Source organism: Chiloscyllium punctatum, chromosome 13, assembly GCF_047496795.1.
Source record: "Chiloscyllium punctatum isolate Juve2018m chromosome 13, sChiPun1.3, whole genome shotgun sequence".
NCBI lineage: Eukaryota > Metazoa > Chordata > Chondrichthyes > Orectolobiformes > Hemiscylliidae > Chiloscyllium > Chiloscyllium punctatum.
Genome location: NC_092751.1, coordinates 90,500,081 through 90,515,501, shown reverse-complemented (window position 1 = coordinate 90,515,501; position 15,421 = coordinate 90,500,081). Strand labels below are relative to the sequence as shown.

Sequence of the window (15,421 nt, the reverse complement as noted above, 5' to 3'; positions counted from 1 at the left end):
ATTGAAGGGGCTCCCCGTCATGAGACATGTCACTCATAACTTCTGCTTTGGCACTAAATGATTCTTGGCCACATCTAAATTTTCCCAGATCGTGTGACAATGGATGTACACTCTGTTTACAGCTGTAGAGTCACAGAGATGTATAGCATGGAAACAGACACTTCAGGGGGGAGAAAGTGAGGACCGCAGATGCTGGAGATCAGAGTCGAAAAATGTGGCACTGGAAAAGCATTCCTGATGAAGAGCTTGTGCTCAAAATGTTGATTCCTTGGATGTTACCTGACCAGCTGTGCTTTTCCAGCACCACACTTTTCAGAACAGACGCTTCAATCCAATTCATCCATGCCAATCAGATATCCTAAATAAATCTAGTCCCATTTGCCACCAGTTGGCCCACATCCCTCTAAGGCCTTCCTGATCATATACCCATCCAGATGCCTTTTAAACGTTGATATTGTACCAGCCTCCACCACTTCCTCTGGCAGAACCACCCACTGTGTGAAAAAGTTGTCCCTTAGGACCCATTTAAATCTTTTCCCGCTCATTTTACATTAATGCCCCCTAGTTTTGGACTCCACTACTCTGGGGGAGAAGACCTTGACTATTCATCCTATCCATGCCCCTCATGATTTTATAAACTCCTTTAAGGTCACCCCTCAGCCTTTCGATGCTCCAGGGAAAATAGCCTATTCCAGAATTCTGGCTTCTGTGCAAATTATTGAGATGACTTCAAGCTGCATGCAAGATCAGTTATTAAGTATGGGAGTGAGGATCAGAAATACTGTATTCTTTTGCAACAGGAACCTCAGCAATTAAAGTTCAACTGATGCCTTAAGATCATTTGAAAACAGAACCATGGTTCCCTCAATTCTCATTGTATTCTCAGTAGCAGCTCCTCATGACTCCTTGTAGTTTTCGAATGCGCCCATTACATGAGATAATCCAGGATTCTTGACAAGACAATTGTGCATAATATGGCCCAGTGGTTATAGTACTGGGCCCACAAAATGTGAGATCACGGACTGAATCCTATCCTATTTCTAAATGGCAAGTAACGAATTAATCAATTGTAATTTCTTAAAATTGGGATTTTTATGAACCAATGATATTAAGGGTTAGAAGGCAACAATATGTATAAAGAGTTAGTTTACAGATCGACGATCTAGTGTTGGTTGAATATATAACTTCTCAACAGCTGGATTGAGTTTGTATTTTAATATAAAATTGCACCTCTAAGGGCTCTTGCGGCAGTGTCCCTACCCCTCGTAGAACCCCTACAATATGGAAGCAGGCTATTTGGCCCATCGAGTCCACACCAACCCTCCAAAGAGCATCCCACCCAGATCCACCCCTCCCTACCATCCCTGTAACCCTGAATTTCCCTGAGCTAATCCACATAGCCTGCACATCGTTAAGAGGAAACAAGAGCACCCAAGGGGAAGCCCACACAGACACTGGGAGAATGTGCAAACTCCACACAGACAGTCACCAAGGATGGAACTGAACCCAGGTGCCTAGCGCTGTGAGGCAGCAGTGCTGACACCTGAGCTACTCCATGACCTGAGAGATGCAGGTACAAGTCCTGCTTGGCCCAGAGGCATGAAATAACATCTCTAAGGAGGGTAATTAATTTTGTTTTAAAAATTGGACCTCTAGTCAGTCGTATCAATGGAGTAAGAATCACGCGTGGGTGCAATCAACAAACTTCCTGAGGGAAAACTGTCTAAAATACAAAGATGTAGAACTAAGTTTGGAAAAATTAACATCTGTCATTAACTTCCAGAGAAGGTGTGGAGTGAAAACAAGCATTGGAAACACAAAGTTAAAATTTCAAGTCAAATATGACTCTACTTTAAACTGTATGGCTTCAAATATTCACTATGCCTGTTCGTCCAGATGCTGCTGGGCCTTCTGATGCTTTCTGTTTTGGCCTCCCAGCGTCAGCTGGATTTTGTTTTGTTTTTCGAGAGTTTGTGGCACGTCACAGAATTTTCTTATTATTTTCAGCCACTTTGAGGAGGAGTAAGGATCAAAAAGCTTCCAAATCGTACTTTCCTTGCATAGTTTTTCAATTATCGCATTTAACTTGTGAAGCCAAGATTGTATTTATTCAAAAATACTGATGGTTAAATAATTCCGCAAAGCTGCCACTCGATGTGCTTTTTGGGAACCTCTGCTGGGATAGGATGTTGAGATGGTTGTCCCTCCCTTGCCCTCACCCTCCCTCGCTCACCCTCCCCCTCCCCACAACAAGATCCATACACATTTAAGTAACACTTTATAAAGATTTGCAAAATATCCTCCAACTCTACACAGTGGGGTAATGACTAAAATTGGACATCAAACCAGGTATTTGGATAGATGGCCAAATGTGCAGGAGGTCTGAGTTGGAGGAGCACAGAGGGCTTGGAAAGTTATAGAGTGGGAGGAAGTGACAGCGGTAATGAGGGTAGAGGCCACAGAGGGACTTGAAAAAAAGGGCATGTATATTAAAAATGAAGTTTGCCAAATGCCACAGACGTTTAAAATAGAGAGAGAGAGAGAGAGAGAGATGCAAAGCGATTTTAAGTGGTTCTAAACTTGTGCTTTTTAAATCCTCAATAAAAGCAATGTATGCAGACACTGACAATCTAATCTAGAGTTCCCATAAAACTGGCAGCATCTGCTCAGAAACAGAATTGAAGTTTTGAGTTCAATATGAGTCCTTGCCTGAACAGTTTTGAAGAATAGTTCTACTGGACTTAAAACATTAACACTGTTTCTCCCCCCACAAATCCTGCCAGATCTGCTGGATTTCTCCAGCAATTTGTTTACAGTTTTGAATTTGCGGAAGTTGTAGGGAGTTGGGAGAAGGGAGAGTGTTGAAGGAAGTTAATACAGAGATGAATGTAGGAAATAGAACATAGGACAGTACAGTCCCTTTGGCCCTCGATGTTGTGCTAACCTTTTATCCTACCCTATAAAGGAGGTTTGAAGTTCTGAAAACGAATAGTTTGGAATTGGAGTCTTTATTTCAACACAGGAGCTGATTGTATTGCAGACAATGTAATCTACTCTCCAATATTACTGAGAGCCAATGAATTCTTCCAGCAGACTGTATTGGCAGCGTGTCTCCATTGAGGACCACAGGGTACAATCATCCATCAATATTCCAATAGTGTCTGTTAATAGTGAAACTGCAATTTGTACTTGGACCGTAAGATATAGGAGGAGAATTAGGCCATTCAGCTCATCAAGTCTGATCCTTCCAACATGACTGTTCTTGGCCTCTTCCACTGCCGCAATGAACCAAACCTCAAATTGGATGAACAACTCCTCATCTTCCACCAGGGCAGCCTGCAGCCTGGAGAACTCAACATTGAGTTCTCCAATTTCAAATAACCTCCCTCCCCATCACCTGACTCCCTTCCTAACCCCTCCCCCTCCCTTCCACTCCTCCCTGCCAATGGGATTCATTCCTCCCACTGACCAATCAATTCGTACCGTCTACCTGTCTCACCTTCCTCCACTTCACTACCCTGGTACCGCCACCCTCTTTATCTGCAGCTCCCCCTATCCCCACCCTCAGCCCTGAAGAAGGGTTACACCCAAAACGTCGACTTTTCCACCTCCTGATGCTGCCTGACTTGCTGTGTTCTTCCAGCCTCCTCCCTGCCCATTTTGGATTCTAATATCTGCAATTTTTTGTCTCTGTCCTGCATTCAATCTTGGCTGATATGTTTCTCAACCCCATTCTCATACCTTCTCCCTGTAACTTATGATCCCCTTACTAATCAAGACCTATCTATCTATGCCTTAAAGCCACTCAACGAATCGTCCCCCACAGACCCCTTATCACGATACTAAAGGGTTGTCCCTTTATTCTGAGGCTGTTCCTTCCGGTCATAGCCTCTCCTACTGGTGGAAACGCTTTCTCTACACCCACTCTATCTAGGTCTCTCAATATTTTGTAAGTTTCAATGAAATCCTCCCTTGTCCTCCTAAACTCCATTGAGTAGAGATCCAGAATCCTCAGCCACTCCTCATACAACAAGCCCTTCATCCCCAGGATCATTCTTGTATATCTCCTCTGGAGCCCTCCTTCAGGACAGCACATGCTTCCTTCGATGCAGAGCCTGAAACTGCTCACAATATCCCAAATGGGGTCTGACCAGAACCTTAAACAACCTCAGCAGTGGTTCCTGCTATTGTATTCTTACCTTTTTGAAATGTATTGCTAACGTTGCATTTGCTGATTAACTCTCTGCCGTGGAAGTTCCTTTCCAGATAGACTGCCGTATTTACTATGAACGACATTCAGTTTTGTTTTGTGAATTAACTTAACTCAAAGTACAAAGTCCTTGGGGTGAGTCTCCCTATACTCTGGGGATCCCTGCCAGGGTATTTGAAGTCCATATTGGTAGGGAAGGGCCTGTTAAATAAGACAAGCGGCCACTTCCACCTCCTTGCCATGCCACCCATGATGAAGGGTGGAGTGGAAGTGGGTTGGAGTGGGGCTGGGTGGGGTGGGGGGTGGGGTTGGGGTTGGGGTTTGATGGGGCCCGATACAGTGTTAGGCAGAATTTCACATCAGCCCAAGGTGTCTGTTTGGTGGAAGAATTCAAGGCCTCACAAAAACCTCATTCTGCCATTGCCAAGGTGAGGCTACGATGAACAAGCAGACAGCTTTCATTACTCTCACTGTGGTTGGGCACGAAGAGGCTATCTCCTTTTTTTGGAGGGGTCTTGTATATGACACCATCCAACCCTCCATATGCCCATCTCCCCAGCCTCCATAACTCATCCTCCACTCCTGTCAGCACGGTGGCTCAGTGGTTAGCACTGCTGTCTCATAGCACCAGGGACCTGGGCTTGATTTCACCCTCAGGCCACTGTGCAAACTCCACACAGTCTCCTCGTGTCTGTGTGGGTTTCCTTTGGAAGTGCTGGTTTCCTCCCACACTCCAAAGATGCGCAAGCTAGATGGTTTAGGCATGGGAAATGCAGGTTTATAGGGATGGGGTAGATCTGGGTGGGATGCTATTCAGACGGTCAGTATGATCTTGATTGGCTGAATGGTCTGCTTCCACACTGTAGGGATTCTGTGGCTCCATTTTACATGGGGTGTCCCAGCTGTGTCTATCCAGGATCTCTGGACGTCCTTGGAGTCCAATGGCTGTTTTGTGTATGTGGGACTACAGGGCTGCTAGTCAGATTGGGAAGAGCTTTCTGTTCCTCTCTCTCCATCCCCCTGGACTTCTCCAGTTCTCTGCGAGAAGGCAGGTCTGACACACAGCCACAATCTCCACCATAGGCAGATCCACTGGGACCAAGATCTCTGCTTTTGTATCTATGAACTGAACCAATACCACGTGCCCCCACACCCCCCTCCCCTAGCCTTCCCCACCCCTGTCTCCCCCAACATCCCAAGGATTCTAAGCTGTGGTAACAAATGGATAATTGTTTGGAGCTATGGATAATGCTGATGATTGAGGCTACAATTTCCTTCCATCCCATAGATGACCAGGAATCTCTTCTGCCTGCCAATGGTGCATGTTGGAAGGATTTACAAACCTGTCTACCTCTGCTGTGAGCACATCCTGGAGTGAGATGTGAACTCAGAACCTTTGGCTGAGAGGCAGGGACATTACCCACTGCACCACAACACCAACCTTCTGGACTCTGCGCTGTATTTTGATTCTAGCATTTAGAACAAGCTTTCTTTCTCTGTTTTATTTCAGTCCCACTTGCTTTACTTCAGTCCTGGATCACTTACTCCTGCATTCATGGTTTGTCTTTTGAACTGTAGTGGGGGGTGGAGCTTCTGACAAAATATGTCCGTCTCTCACCAAGAGGCAAGTCTCCCAAAACTGTAATTACCCTAATCCCCTTTGGATCTTTGCAACCTGTGATCAGGCTTTTCTGAGCTGAGCTAAGGACTTGCTTGTTATGTGAGTTCAAAGAAAAATGCATTTGATAAGCATTCTTCCCAGATGCAATCTCAATCGCTGTTTGTCGACAGCCCCCATTGTAACGTTTGCAAGTATTTCAGAATATTGGTGCATAAGGTGGGATCCCACTGTTGACAATTCCTAGCAATTCTGGGAGAGTATTCAAGTGACAGCATCCCAAATTGTAGGTGGGCATCATACTAGAAAGCTTTAAACACTGTGGTACATCAGGAAGTTATCATCTATTTGAATGAATCAAACTTCATCTGGAGTTTTGGATTTGCGCTCTCCTTAAAGCCTCATTTATAAATGGATCATTTGGACATTAGGGGGCATATTCCTCTGGATGGACTGGACAGGAGTTGGCTTTTTTTTCTGTAGAATAAAGAATGTGAGCTGACCCATGTCTTCATAACTATGTAAGGATTCAATGGGATAGTCATGGGAGACTCCAAAAGTAGCAGCTGTAAATATAAGATAGAATAAGGAATTCAGAAGAAACACCTTTACTCAGTGAGGTGAGATGCATTTAAGAAGAGGTTGGAACAGAAGCAGCAATATCATCATTTTCTTCTGCTAGTTCCTCATAGTGACACATGCCATGGAACACAACCACTGGCACGAGCCTGCATATAGTCTACAACACAGGGAGGCTGTTGTCTTGCAGCTACAACATAGGGTAGTGGTTAATCAGGAGACCGTCCCAACCTTACCATCTGTCAATGGTGTAGTGCAAGGATTTACGGGTAGCTGAACAACCAGGCTGAAGGGTGTGCTTCTGTTCTATCATGTCATACTAAGCTTAGAACCTCTGTCGTTTTTGAATCCATCCTGAAAAGAATTTTGGCTAGAACCAGATGTCTCTAAAGACTCCAGACACTCCGTCATTGTAGTTAGTTTCCCAGCTCCCATACTTTGTGTGCTGTGGTCAATTACAATACAAAAGGTGACCATTCGGTTGTGCCATCTCTTCAAATAAGCGTCATTGTCCCGTGCTGATCTTTCTCTCCATATACTTGCACACTATTTCTATCCAAGTAGCCATCCAATAGAACCTTGAGTGCCTCAATTGACTCTGTCTGCACCACATTTCTGGGCAGTGCATTCCATACCCGAACTACTTACTGAGTGAATATGTTTTCTTTTCACACATCATCTTTGCTTCATTCGCACATCACTTGAAATCCATGCCGTCCCTATGGTTTTTGTTCCTTTTGTAGGAACAACTTCTCCCTATCTCTTCTATCCGGCCTACTCGTGGTTTTGAAAACCTCAAACCTCTGCCCTTTCATTCTTCCTCCTTTTACAAGCCACCACACCAAGATATTCTTTCATTTTCCGTACATCCATGGAATTGATCCTCGAAAGGAAGAATCATTTTCTAAAAATGAACATTGAGTCTCCATTCTGAATAACCCTTGCCTGTCCACATCACTGTTAGCCTATCCAAATTCAGTCATGTTGAACATAGACCAACACAGCACAGGAACAGGCCCTTCGGCCCACAGTGTTGTGCTGAACATGGCGCCAAATTAAACAAATCCCTTCTGCCTGCCCCTGGTCCATATCCCTCCATTCCTTGCATATTCATGTGCTTATCTAAAAGTCCCTTAAACACTCCTATTTTATCTTCCTCCACCATCACCCCGGCAGTGAGTTCCAGACTCTGTGTAAAGTAAACTTGCTCCTCCCACCTCCTTTGAACTTTCCCCTCTTACCTTAAATGCATGACCTTTCAACTCTGGGGGAAAAAGATTCTGACCGCCAATCCTATCTATGCCACTCATAACTTTATTGATTTTCTATCAAGTCTCCCCCAGCCTCCGTTGCTCCAGAAAAATTGACCTGAGATTTTCTAGCCTCCTTATAGCTCATACCCTCTAATCCAGGCAGCATCCTGGTAAACCTCTTCTGCACCCTCTCCAAAGCCTCCATGTTCTTCCTGTAATCTGGCGACCAGAATTGAATGCAATATGTTATCAAAGGTGTCTCCTCCTTCCAGTTTGTCTCCCTCTCTACACGCACACAGGGGACAGCAGTCAGCAGGGGCAATTCCACCCCTCCATAGCTTCAGTACTAATTATAGGAGCAAATTACTGCAGATGCTGGAATCTGCACTGAAAACAACAAATGCTGGAGATCACAGCATGTCAGACAACATCCATGGAGAGAGAGCAAGATAACATTTTGAGTCAAGATGACTCTTCATCAGAACTTTAGCTTGCTCTCTCTCTCTCTCTCTCTCTCTCCACGGATGGTGTCTGACCCGCTGTGATCTTCAGTGTTAATTATAATGGCCACCCTGTGGCCTTGGCTCAGATTAGTATAATTGAACTCCATGTTTCACAGGACACTTATCATTTTACCAAAGACACCCACACACAAAAATCTGTCACAAGGCTTTCCTGGAGGCTCAGAATCCAGTACACACTGATTGAAGGTTACTTTCAATATTACTGTAACTGTACTTTCCTCTTTAAAGACACTGCTTGAAACCTAACTCTTTTGCCAAGGTTTTGGTTATTTGATCCATATGTGGCTCGGAGTCATTCTGTTTAAGATAATATTGTGAAGTGTTTTAACACATTTTAGTCCATTCATGACGATATGGAAATAGAATTCTTTTGGTCCTAAGTGTATGATTTTATTCCCATCCCTTTTTACTCTTGTTGGATAGTGACTTCTTTACCATGGTCTGAATCCATCAGAGCGGGCACCTTGAAAATGAATAATTGTGTCATATGACGTCCCGCTATTGAGCCATGACTTTGAATTTGTGCAATGCTGTAAATGTATTGGTTTCCCTATTGTTTTTTAATTCATTTATGAGATGAGAATGTTACTGGCTAAGCCAGCACTGTTACCTCGAGGGCAGTTAAGAGTCAACTACGTTGCTGTGGATCTGGAGTCATATGTAGGCCAGACCAGGTAAGTTTCCTTCACTAAAGGGGATTAGTGAACTAGATGGTTTTTTCTGACAATGGATTCATGGTCATCATGAGACTTTTAATTTCAGGATTTTATTCAATTTAAATCCCATCATTGGCTGTGGTAGGATTTGACCTGGGCCTCCAAACTAATAGTCTACCGATAATAACTCTAGGCCATTGCCTTCCAAGGTGTATTGTTTGGTGTCCAGTATCTTCAAGTCAAAATCTATCCAATGCAATTCCACTAAAAGTCACTGTGTAGTGACTGGGGAGCAGGAAATCTGGTTGATGGTTGCCCTCTGTATCCCAGGCATTCATAATCCAAATTGTGATTTGTGTACCAATTGTGATCTGGCTGAGATCAGCAAACACGATGTAACCAAAGATTAAAGCCCGGATTTTCCTGGTGCATGTGCCTCTGAGATGGACTTCTTTTAGTTAGTTTGTTGTACAAAAGCATCCAAAAAAAAGCAATCGGAGAAGATTCATTTGACATAGAGTGTCGAGCGTTCTCCAGAGAAATCCACTTCCAAATACTGGATCCTAAGAATGGGGTGCTGGTGTTTCCCCATTAGTTATCACTTGCTAGATACTTCCAATGCATGAGGGGGCTATTTGGCTCACTATGCTTCTGTTGATGCTTTGGAGAGTGTCCAAACTAATTAAGACCTCCAGATGTAGTGGCAGAAGTAGGCCCTTCAGCCCGTTGAGTGCTGCACCATACATGGCTGATCTGATAATCCTCATCTCCATGTTTCTGCCTTTTCCCCACAACCCTTGATTCCCTTACTGATTAAAAGTCCCTCTATCTCATTCTTGAATATACTTAATGAGAGCCTTAACAGCCCTCTGGGCTGTAAAGAATTTGTTGTGGACTGGATGGGCTAAATGGCCCACTTCCATGCAGTAGGGATTCTATGATTCTATGAACTAGCTCTCCAGGTTCCCTTTGAAAGTTGTTGTTGAATTTCCTTCCATCGCCCATTCAGACAGCATCCCCATGATCAGCAATTTCAAATAATTCTTCTCACCATTGTGCTTCCACAGTCAATTGCCCTCATTCTATATCCTCTCAATTCTGACCCTCCTTCCAAGAAAAACATCTTCCCTTTCTACACAAACAAAAGTCGTCTTAATTTTGAAAATCTGTATAAAAGTGGCTTCTTAACCTTCTCTGGTGAAAGGAGAACAAGCTCAGTTTCTGTGTTCCCTCCTCAAAGCAGAAGTTCCCCATCCCTCTATCATTGTCCTTTGCATTCTCTGCAACATTTTGACACTTTTTGAGTGGCATGATGGCTCAGTGGTTAGCATTGCTGCCTTACAGCACCAAGGACCTGGGTTCGATTCCACCCTCAAGTGCATGTCTATATGAAATTTGCATGTTCTTCCCTAGTCTCTGTCTGACTTTGCTCCAGTCTCCTCCCACAGTCCTAAGGTGTGCAGGTTAGGTTGATCGGCCATGCTAAATTGCCCCATAGTGTCTAGGTTTGTGCAGGATAACATTGACCATGCTAAATTGCCCCGTAGCCTCTAGGTTTGTGCAGGTTAGGTGGATTGGTCATGGGAAATTTGGGGATGGAATCTGGTAGAATGCTCTTCAGAGGGTTGGCATAGACTCAAATGGCCTCTATCTGCACGGTAGGGATTCTGTAATTCTACGATCCTTCTCAGTGTTGTGACCAGAATCAATCACACTATCCCAGCTGAGGCCATATAGCAAATTAGAAATGTTTAGCATAACTTGCTTCATCAATACTCTATGCCACTACTATTAATGTTAAAGATCCTACCTGGATTATTCATGATAAATATGAAGGCAGATTCCTTTTGAATGTTCCTGCTTCTGCCACGTTCTCTTTTCAGACAGTGCGTTCCAGATCACAACAGTTTGCTGGAAGTTTCTCCTCATTCCTCCCTTTTATTCATTCTTCAGTTATCTTTGTACCTATGCTGTAGGCTTTTGTAAAAATCAGAAAAAATATATTTGAGTGTGTTTGTTTTTCTCTTGTCTCAGCCGCGAATTGTGGAAGACAGTCTGACGTATGCCGAGTTGGAATTGGTGCCAACACAACCAAGTGCCCCAAGCAACCCAACGACAGCAAACTCCCAGGGTCCCACTACAGTCTACGCCAAAATCCTTTTCTCAGAAAACCAGGATCAATGAGCTCCAGCTGGAAGAGCTGCAGGAAACATGCGACCGAACAATGTTTAATGAACAATCAAGCTTATTTGTGACTTCAACGAGACTTGAGACCTGGTTGCTGGAGGCCTTTCTTGTATATAAACCTGTATGGCACAGGCAGCCTGAGACTACAGGGAGCTGGGCTATCTTATCCCCACTCTATCAATCAACAGGAACTTGATCCGCCAAATCATGTGCACAAGTTGAGCACATTGGGCCAGTTTCTCATTCATTGCCCCGTATCGAGGAGGAATACGCAGATTTTGGACCTGCGCTGTCAAACTGCACCTTCTAATGTTTCATTGCACTAGGATCAAAATGGGGAAAGATGAAGCCTGAGGCCTAGGACAGCTCCTCTTCCTGAGTCACTGAAAGACTAAAGGGGGAGAAGAAGGATGCATGTGCATTTGTAAGAGTGTAAAATAATTTAATGGGTGGAAACTTAGACTAAGGCTTGAATTAATTACCTTTTTTTGGGAAGTAATTATTTTCTGTGTTAACAAGTGAGTGAAGGAGTGGGCAAGCAAATTTGAGTGCATGCACATGCGTGTGTGTAAGTGAATATATCAAATGTTAAAATTTGTTTGATAAATGTTCCTGTGATGTTTTACTATCTTAGAAACAATATATACATTAAGTGAGGGGAAGGGGATGGTGAGTTGAATGAATAAATGGAAAAAGACTGTCTTTCTTCTCACAGATATGGGCATCACTGATAAAACCAACATTTTGTCACCCATCTTTCATTACCCTTGAGCTGAGTGACCTGCTAGGCCAGCTCAGAGGGCAATTAGGATTCACCCATATGGTTCTGGAGTCACGTGTAGGCCAGGCCAATAAGGACAGCAGATTTCCTTCCTTAAAGGATGTTACATTTTACAACAATTGATACTGATTGACACAGTTACCATTTCTGCAACTTGCCTTAATTCCAGATTGGCCAATTTTAAATTTCACCAGCTACCTGAGATTTGAGTCACATTACCACTGTGCCATGGTTAGGCAGGAGCTGTTGGATTTTGAATGTGTCAATGAAGGAACAGCGATATAGGATAGTGTGTGGTTGAAGGAATCACACAGCTGGTGGTTTTCCCACATTCTAAGAACCAGAGGTAAAGGGTTGCAAGTTGGTGCAAAGTCGGTGGTGAAATGCTGCTGGGACTGTTAGTGAATGTTGACGGTAGTGGATGTGATACCAAACGGCTACACAAAGCGGCTGCTTTGTCCTAGATGATGTGGAGCTTCTTGAGTGTTGTTGGAGTTGTCCCCATCCAGGCAAGTGGGGAGTACTCCATCACACTCCTGACTTGTGCCACTGTAGGTGGTGGACAGGCTTCAGAGAGTCACGAGGTGTTACTCTCTGCAGTAGCCTCTGACCTGCTGTTACATCCACAGTGGCTGTTATGGTTGCGCTGTGGGCCTGTCCATGGTTGTATCGTGTGAGAGAGAGAGAGAGACCGTAATTGTGCTGCTGAGAATGTTTTTGGAAAGTGAGCCTCACCTAACAGTCGTCATGGTCTGTAGGTACTCTGTATCCATGTCCATGTGTTGTGCTGACTACCGTTGCTACCGAGCAACAATTGACGTGGGTTCAGGTCGTGTCCTGCTTCGTTCCTCTGCCTTCTCAGTGAGAAATACATAGAAAGGAACCAAGTGGGGCAGTCTTTGGTGCCTCTTAGTGGTCATTGATCTTGCCTTCTTGACTGCAGGTAGCAACCTAGATAGATAAAGAAAGAACCTCATGTAAAATGGACAGAAGTTGTCCATTAAAATAACATTTTTAATAAAGCACCATTCTGGAGAAATCCTCCCGTGCTTCATTCATGTAGCAGCCTGCAAATTGCTCAAGCCCATAACCTTATCTGGTTTAATAATGTCAGCAGTTGTATCTTTAGCGTATTAGGAAATTCAAATACCTAGCAGATTATTTGAATTATGCACGTGTGAGACGTCCCTGTGTAAAAGTTTCGTAATGAAATGCTAGCTATGAGAATAAAAATTAGAAGTTGATTTCCGATGTAATGCCAGGATTTGCAATCATGTTGAATAATAAAATGAAGTGACTTTGTGGTTTTGCAATGTACCTTGCAGAATTTAAAGACACATTTTCTGTATTTTTGGAGAAATAATAACATGACAGAGAACCCAAAACATCCAATGGAACGATCCAGTTGCAGTACCAGGTTCCTTTAGTACCTGATGCCTCATTTGCAAATGAGGATCTGGAGATTTCTGTTTGGTTTCTGCCCTGAGTATCAGCAAGTTCTAGATTAACTTTATACAGTAGCACAAGGGCTCACAAATAAATAGCATGCATTTGAAGGCCTTCAGCATGCTTGTTTTCATCGATCAGACCATTGAGTAAAGGAGTTGAAATGTTGCAGCTGTACAAGATGTTGGTAAGGCCACATTTTTGCATGCAGTTTTGGTTGCCCAAACACAAAGAGAATATTTAAACTAGAAAGATTGCAGAAAAGATTTACTAGGATGTTACCTGGACTGGAAGGTTCAAGTTATAAGGAAAGACTGGATTGGCTGGACCTTTTTTCCCTGCAGCCTAGGAGATTGAGGGATGACATTATAGGGGCCTACGAAATCATGATTTGGAGGAGCAGGTGTTGGACTGGGGTGTACAAAATTAAAAAAAACATTCAACACCAGGTTATAGTCCAAGAGGTTTACTTGGAAGTTTCCAAATAAACCTGTTGGACGCTAACTTGGTGTTGTGTGGTTTTTAACTATGAAATCATGAGAATCATAAAAAAGGTAGATAGCCTTTTCCCCACGGTAGCGGAGTCTAAAACTAGAGGTCATAGGTCTAAGGTGAGAGGGGACAGATGTAAAAAGGTGCAGGGGGGCACTTTTGTCTACACAGAAGGTGATGCGTGTCTGGAACAGGCTGCCAGAGGTAGTGAAGGCAAGTACAATTTTGTCATTTAAGAAACATTTGGACAGGTACCTGGATGCGATAGGTATGGAGGGATATGGATGAAATGCAGACAAATGGGACTAGATTAATTGGATGGCAAGGACAAGTGGCTTGAAGGGCCTGTTTCCATGCTGAAAACCTCTGACACTATGACCTCCTCCCCCCCCCCCCCCCCCCCTCCCCCAAAACTACAAGGGTTCTGTTGGTCACACTGTGGGTTCCTAAAGCCACTTAGAGCACCCCAGAGTCTGACAACAATCTTCTGCGTGCCCACATGGGAGAGTGTATCTCAGGGTCTTCAGGGAACAGACACTTGTAGGATACCTGGAATTGTCTCCTGTCTGTTGTCATCTTGCCAGGCCATGCTGCATGATGGATATTTTCAATCAATCAATGTGTTGTGACACATCCCTGGAGCATTCTTGTCCAGAGGTAGGGAAACTACCACTGCACCACAAGTATTCTGTTGTTCTATGAAAGTTGGTGGGGGGTGTGAGGAATGAGGTTGAGCAGAATCAGCCTGTATTTCCTGACATTTCAGACAAAAGACATAGAAGTAGAAAATAGGAGCAGGATTAGGCCATTTGGCCCTTCGAGTTGCTCCATCATTCAGTATTATATATTACTCAGTACTCTGTTCCCACTTTCCCCGTGCATTTTGATTGCCTTGAAATTGTACAATGCTTTGACCTCAGCTGTTTCCTGAGGCAGAAAGTTTCAGGGTGCATGACTCTGAGTAAAGAAAGTTCTCTTCATACAGTCATAGAGATGTACAGCATGGAAACAGACCCCTCAATCCAACTCAGTCGACCAGATATCTTAAACTAATTGAATCCTGTTTGCCAGCATTTGGTCCAAACCCTCTAAACCTTTCCTATTCATATATCCATCCAGATGCCTTTTAAATATTGTAATTGTGACAGCCCCCACCACTTCCTCTGGCAGCTCATTCCACACACACACACACACACCACCCCCTGCATGAAAACATTGCCACTTTTAAATCTTTCCCCTCTCACCCTAAACCTATGCCCTCTAGTTCTGGGCTCGCTCACCCCAGGGAAAAGACTTTGTCAATTTATCTTATCCATGCCCCTCATAATTTTATAAACCTCTATAAGGTCACGCCTCTGCCTCTGAAGCTCCAGGGAAAATAGCCCCAGCTTATTCAGTCTCTCCCTATAGTGTCACCCTCCAACCCTGGCAATATCCTTGTAAATCTTTTTTGAATCATTTCAAATTTCCCAATATCCATCCTATAGCAGGGAGACTAGGATTGCATGCAACACTCCAACAGTGGCCTAACCAAAGTCCTGTACAGGCGCAACACGATCTCCCAACTCCTATACTCAATGCACTGACCAATAAAGGCAAGTGTACCAATTCTTTCTTCATTATCCTATCTACCTGCGACCCACTTTCAAGGAACTATGAGCCTGTACCCCAAGGT

The 15,421-nt window shown here is 43.8% G+C and overlaps 1 protein-coding gene across 1 annotated transcript in view; it reads left to right on the top strand.

The window, feature by feature from the left end:
- Positions 1–13,143, top strand: part of vstm4a (V-set and transmembrane domain containing 4a) — a 65,463-nt gene extending 52,320 nt beyond the window's left edge. The window contains exon 9 of the mRNA XM_072583189.1: positions 10,875–13,143. Coding sequence (XP_072439290.1) covers positions 10,875–11,024 — 150 coding nt within the window. The 3' untranslated portion in view covers positions 11,025–13,143. The remainder of the gene's footprint in view (positions 1–10,874) is intronic.
- Positions 13,144–15,421: the final 2,278 nt, after the last annotated feature.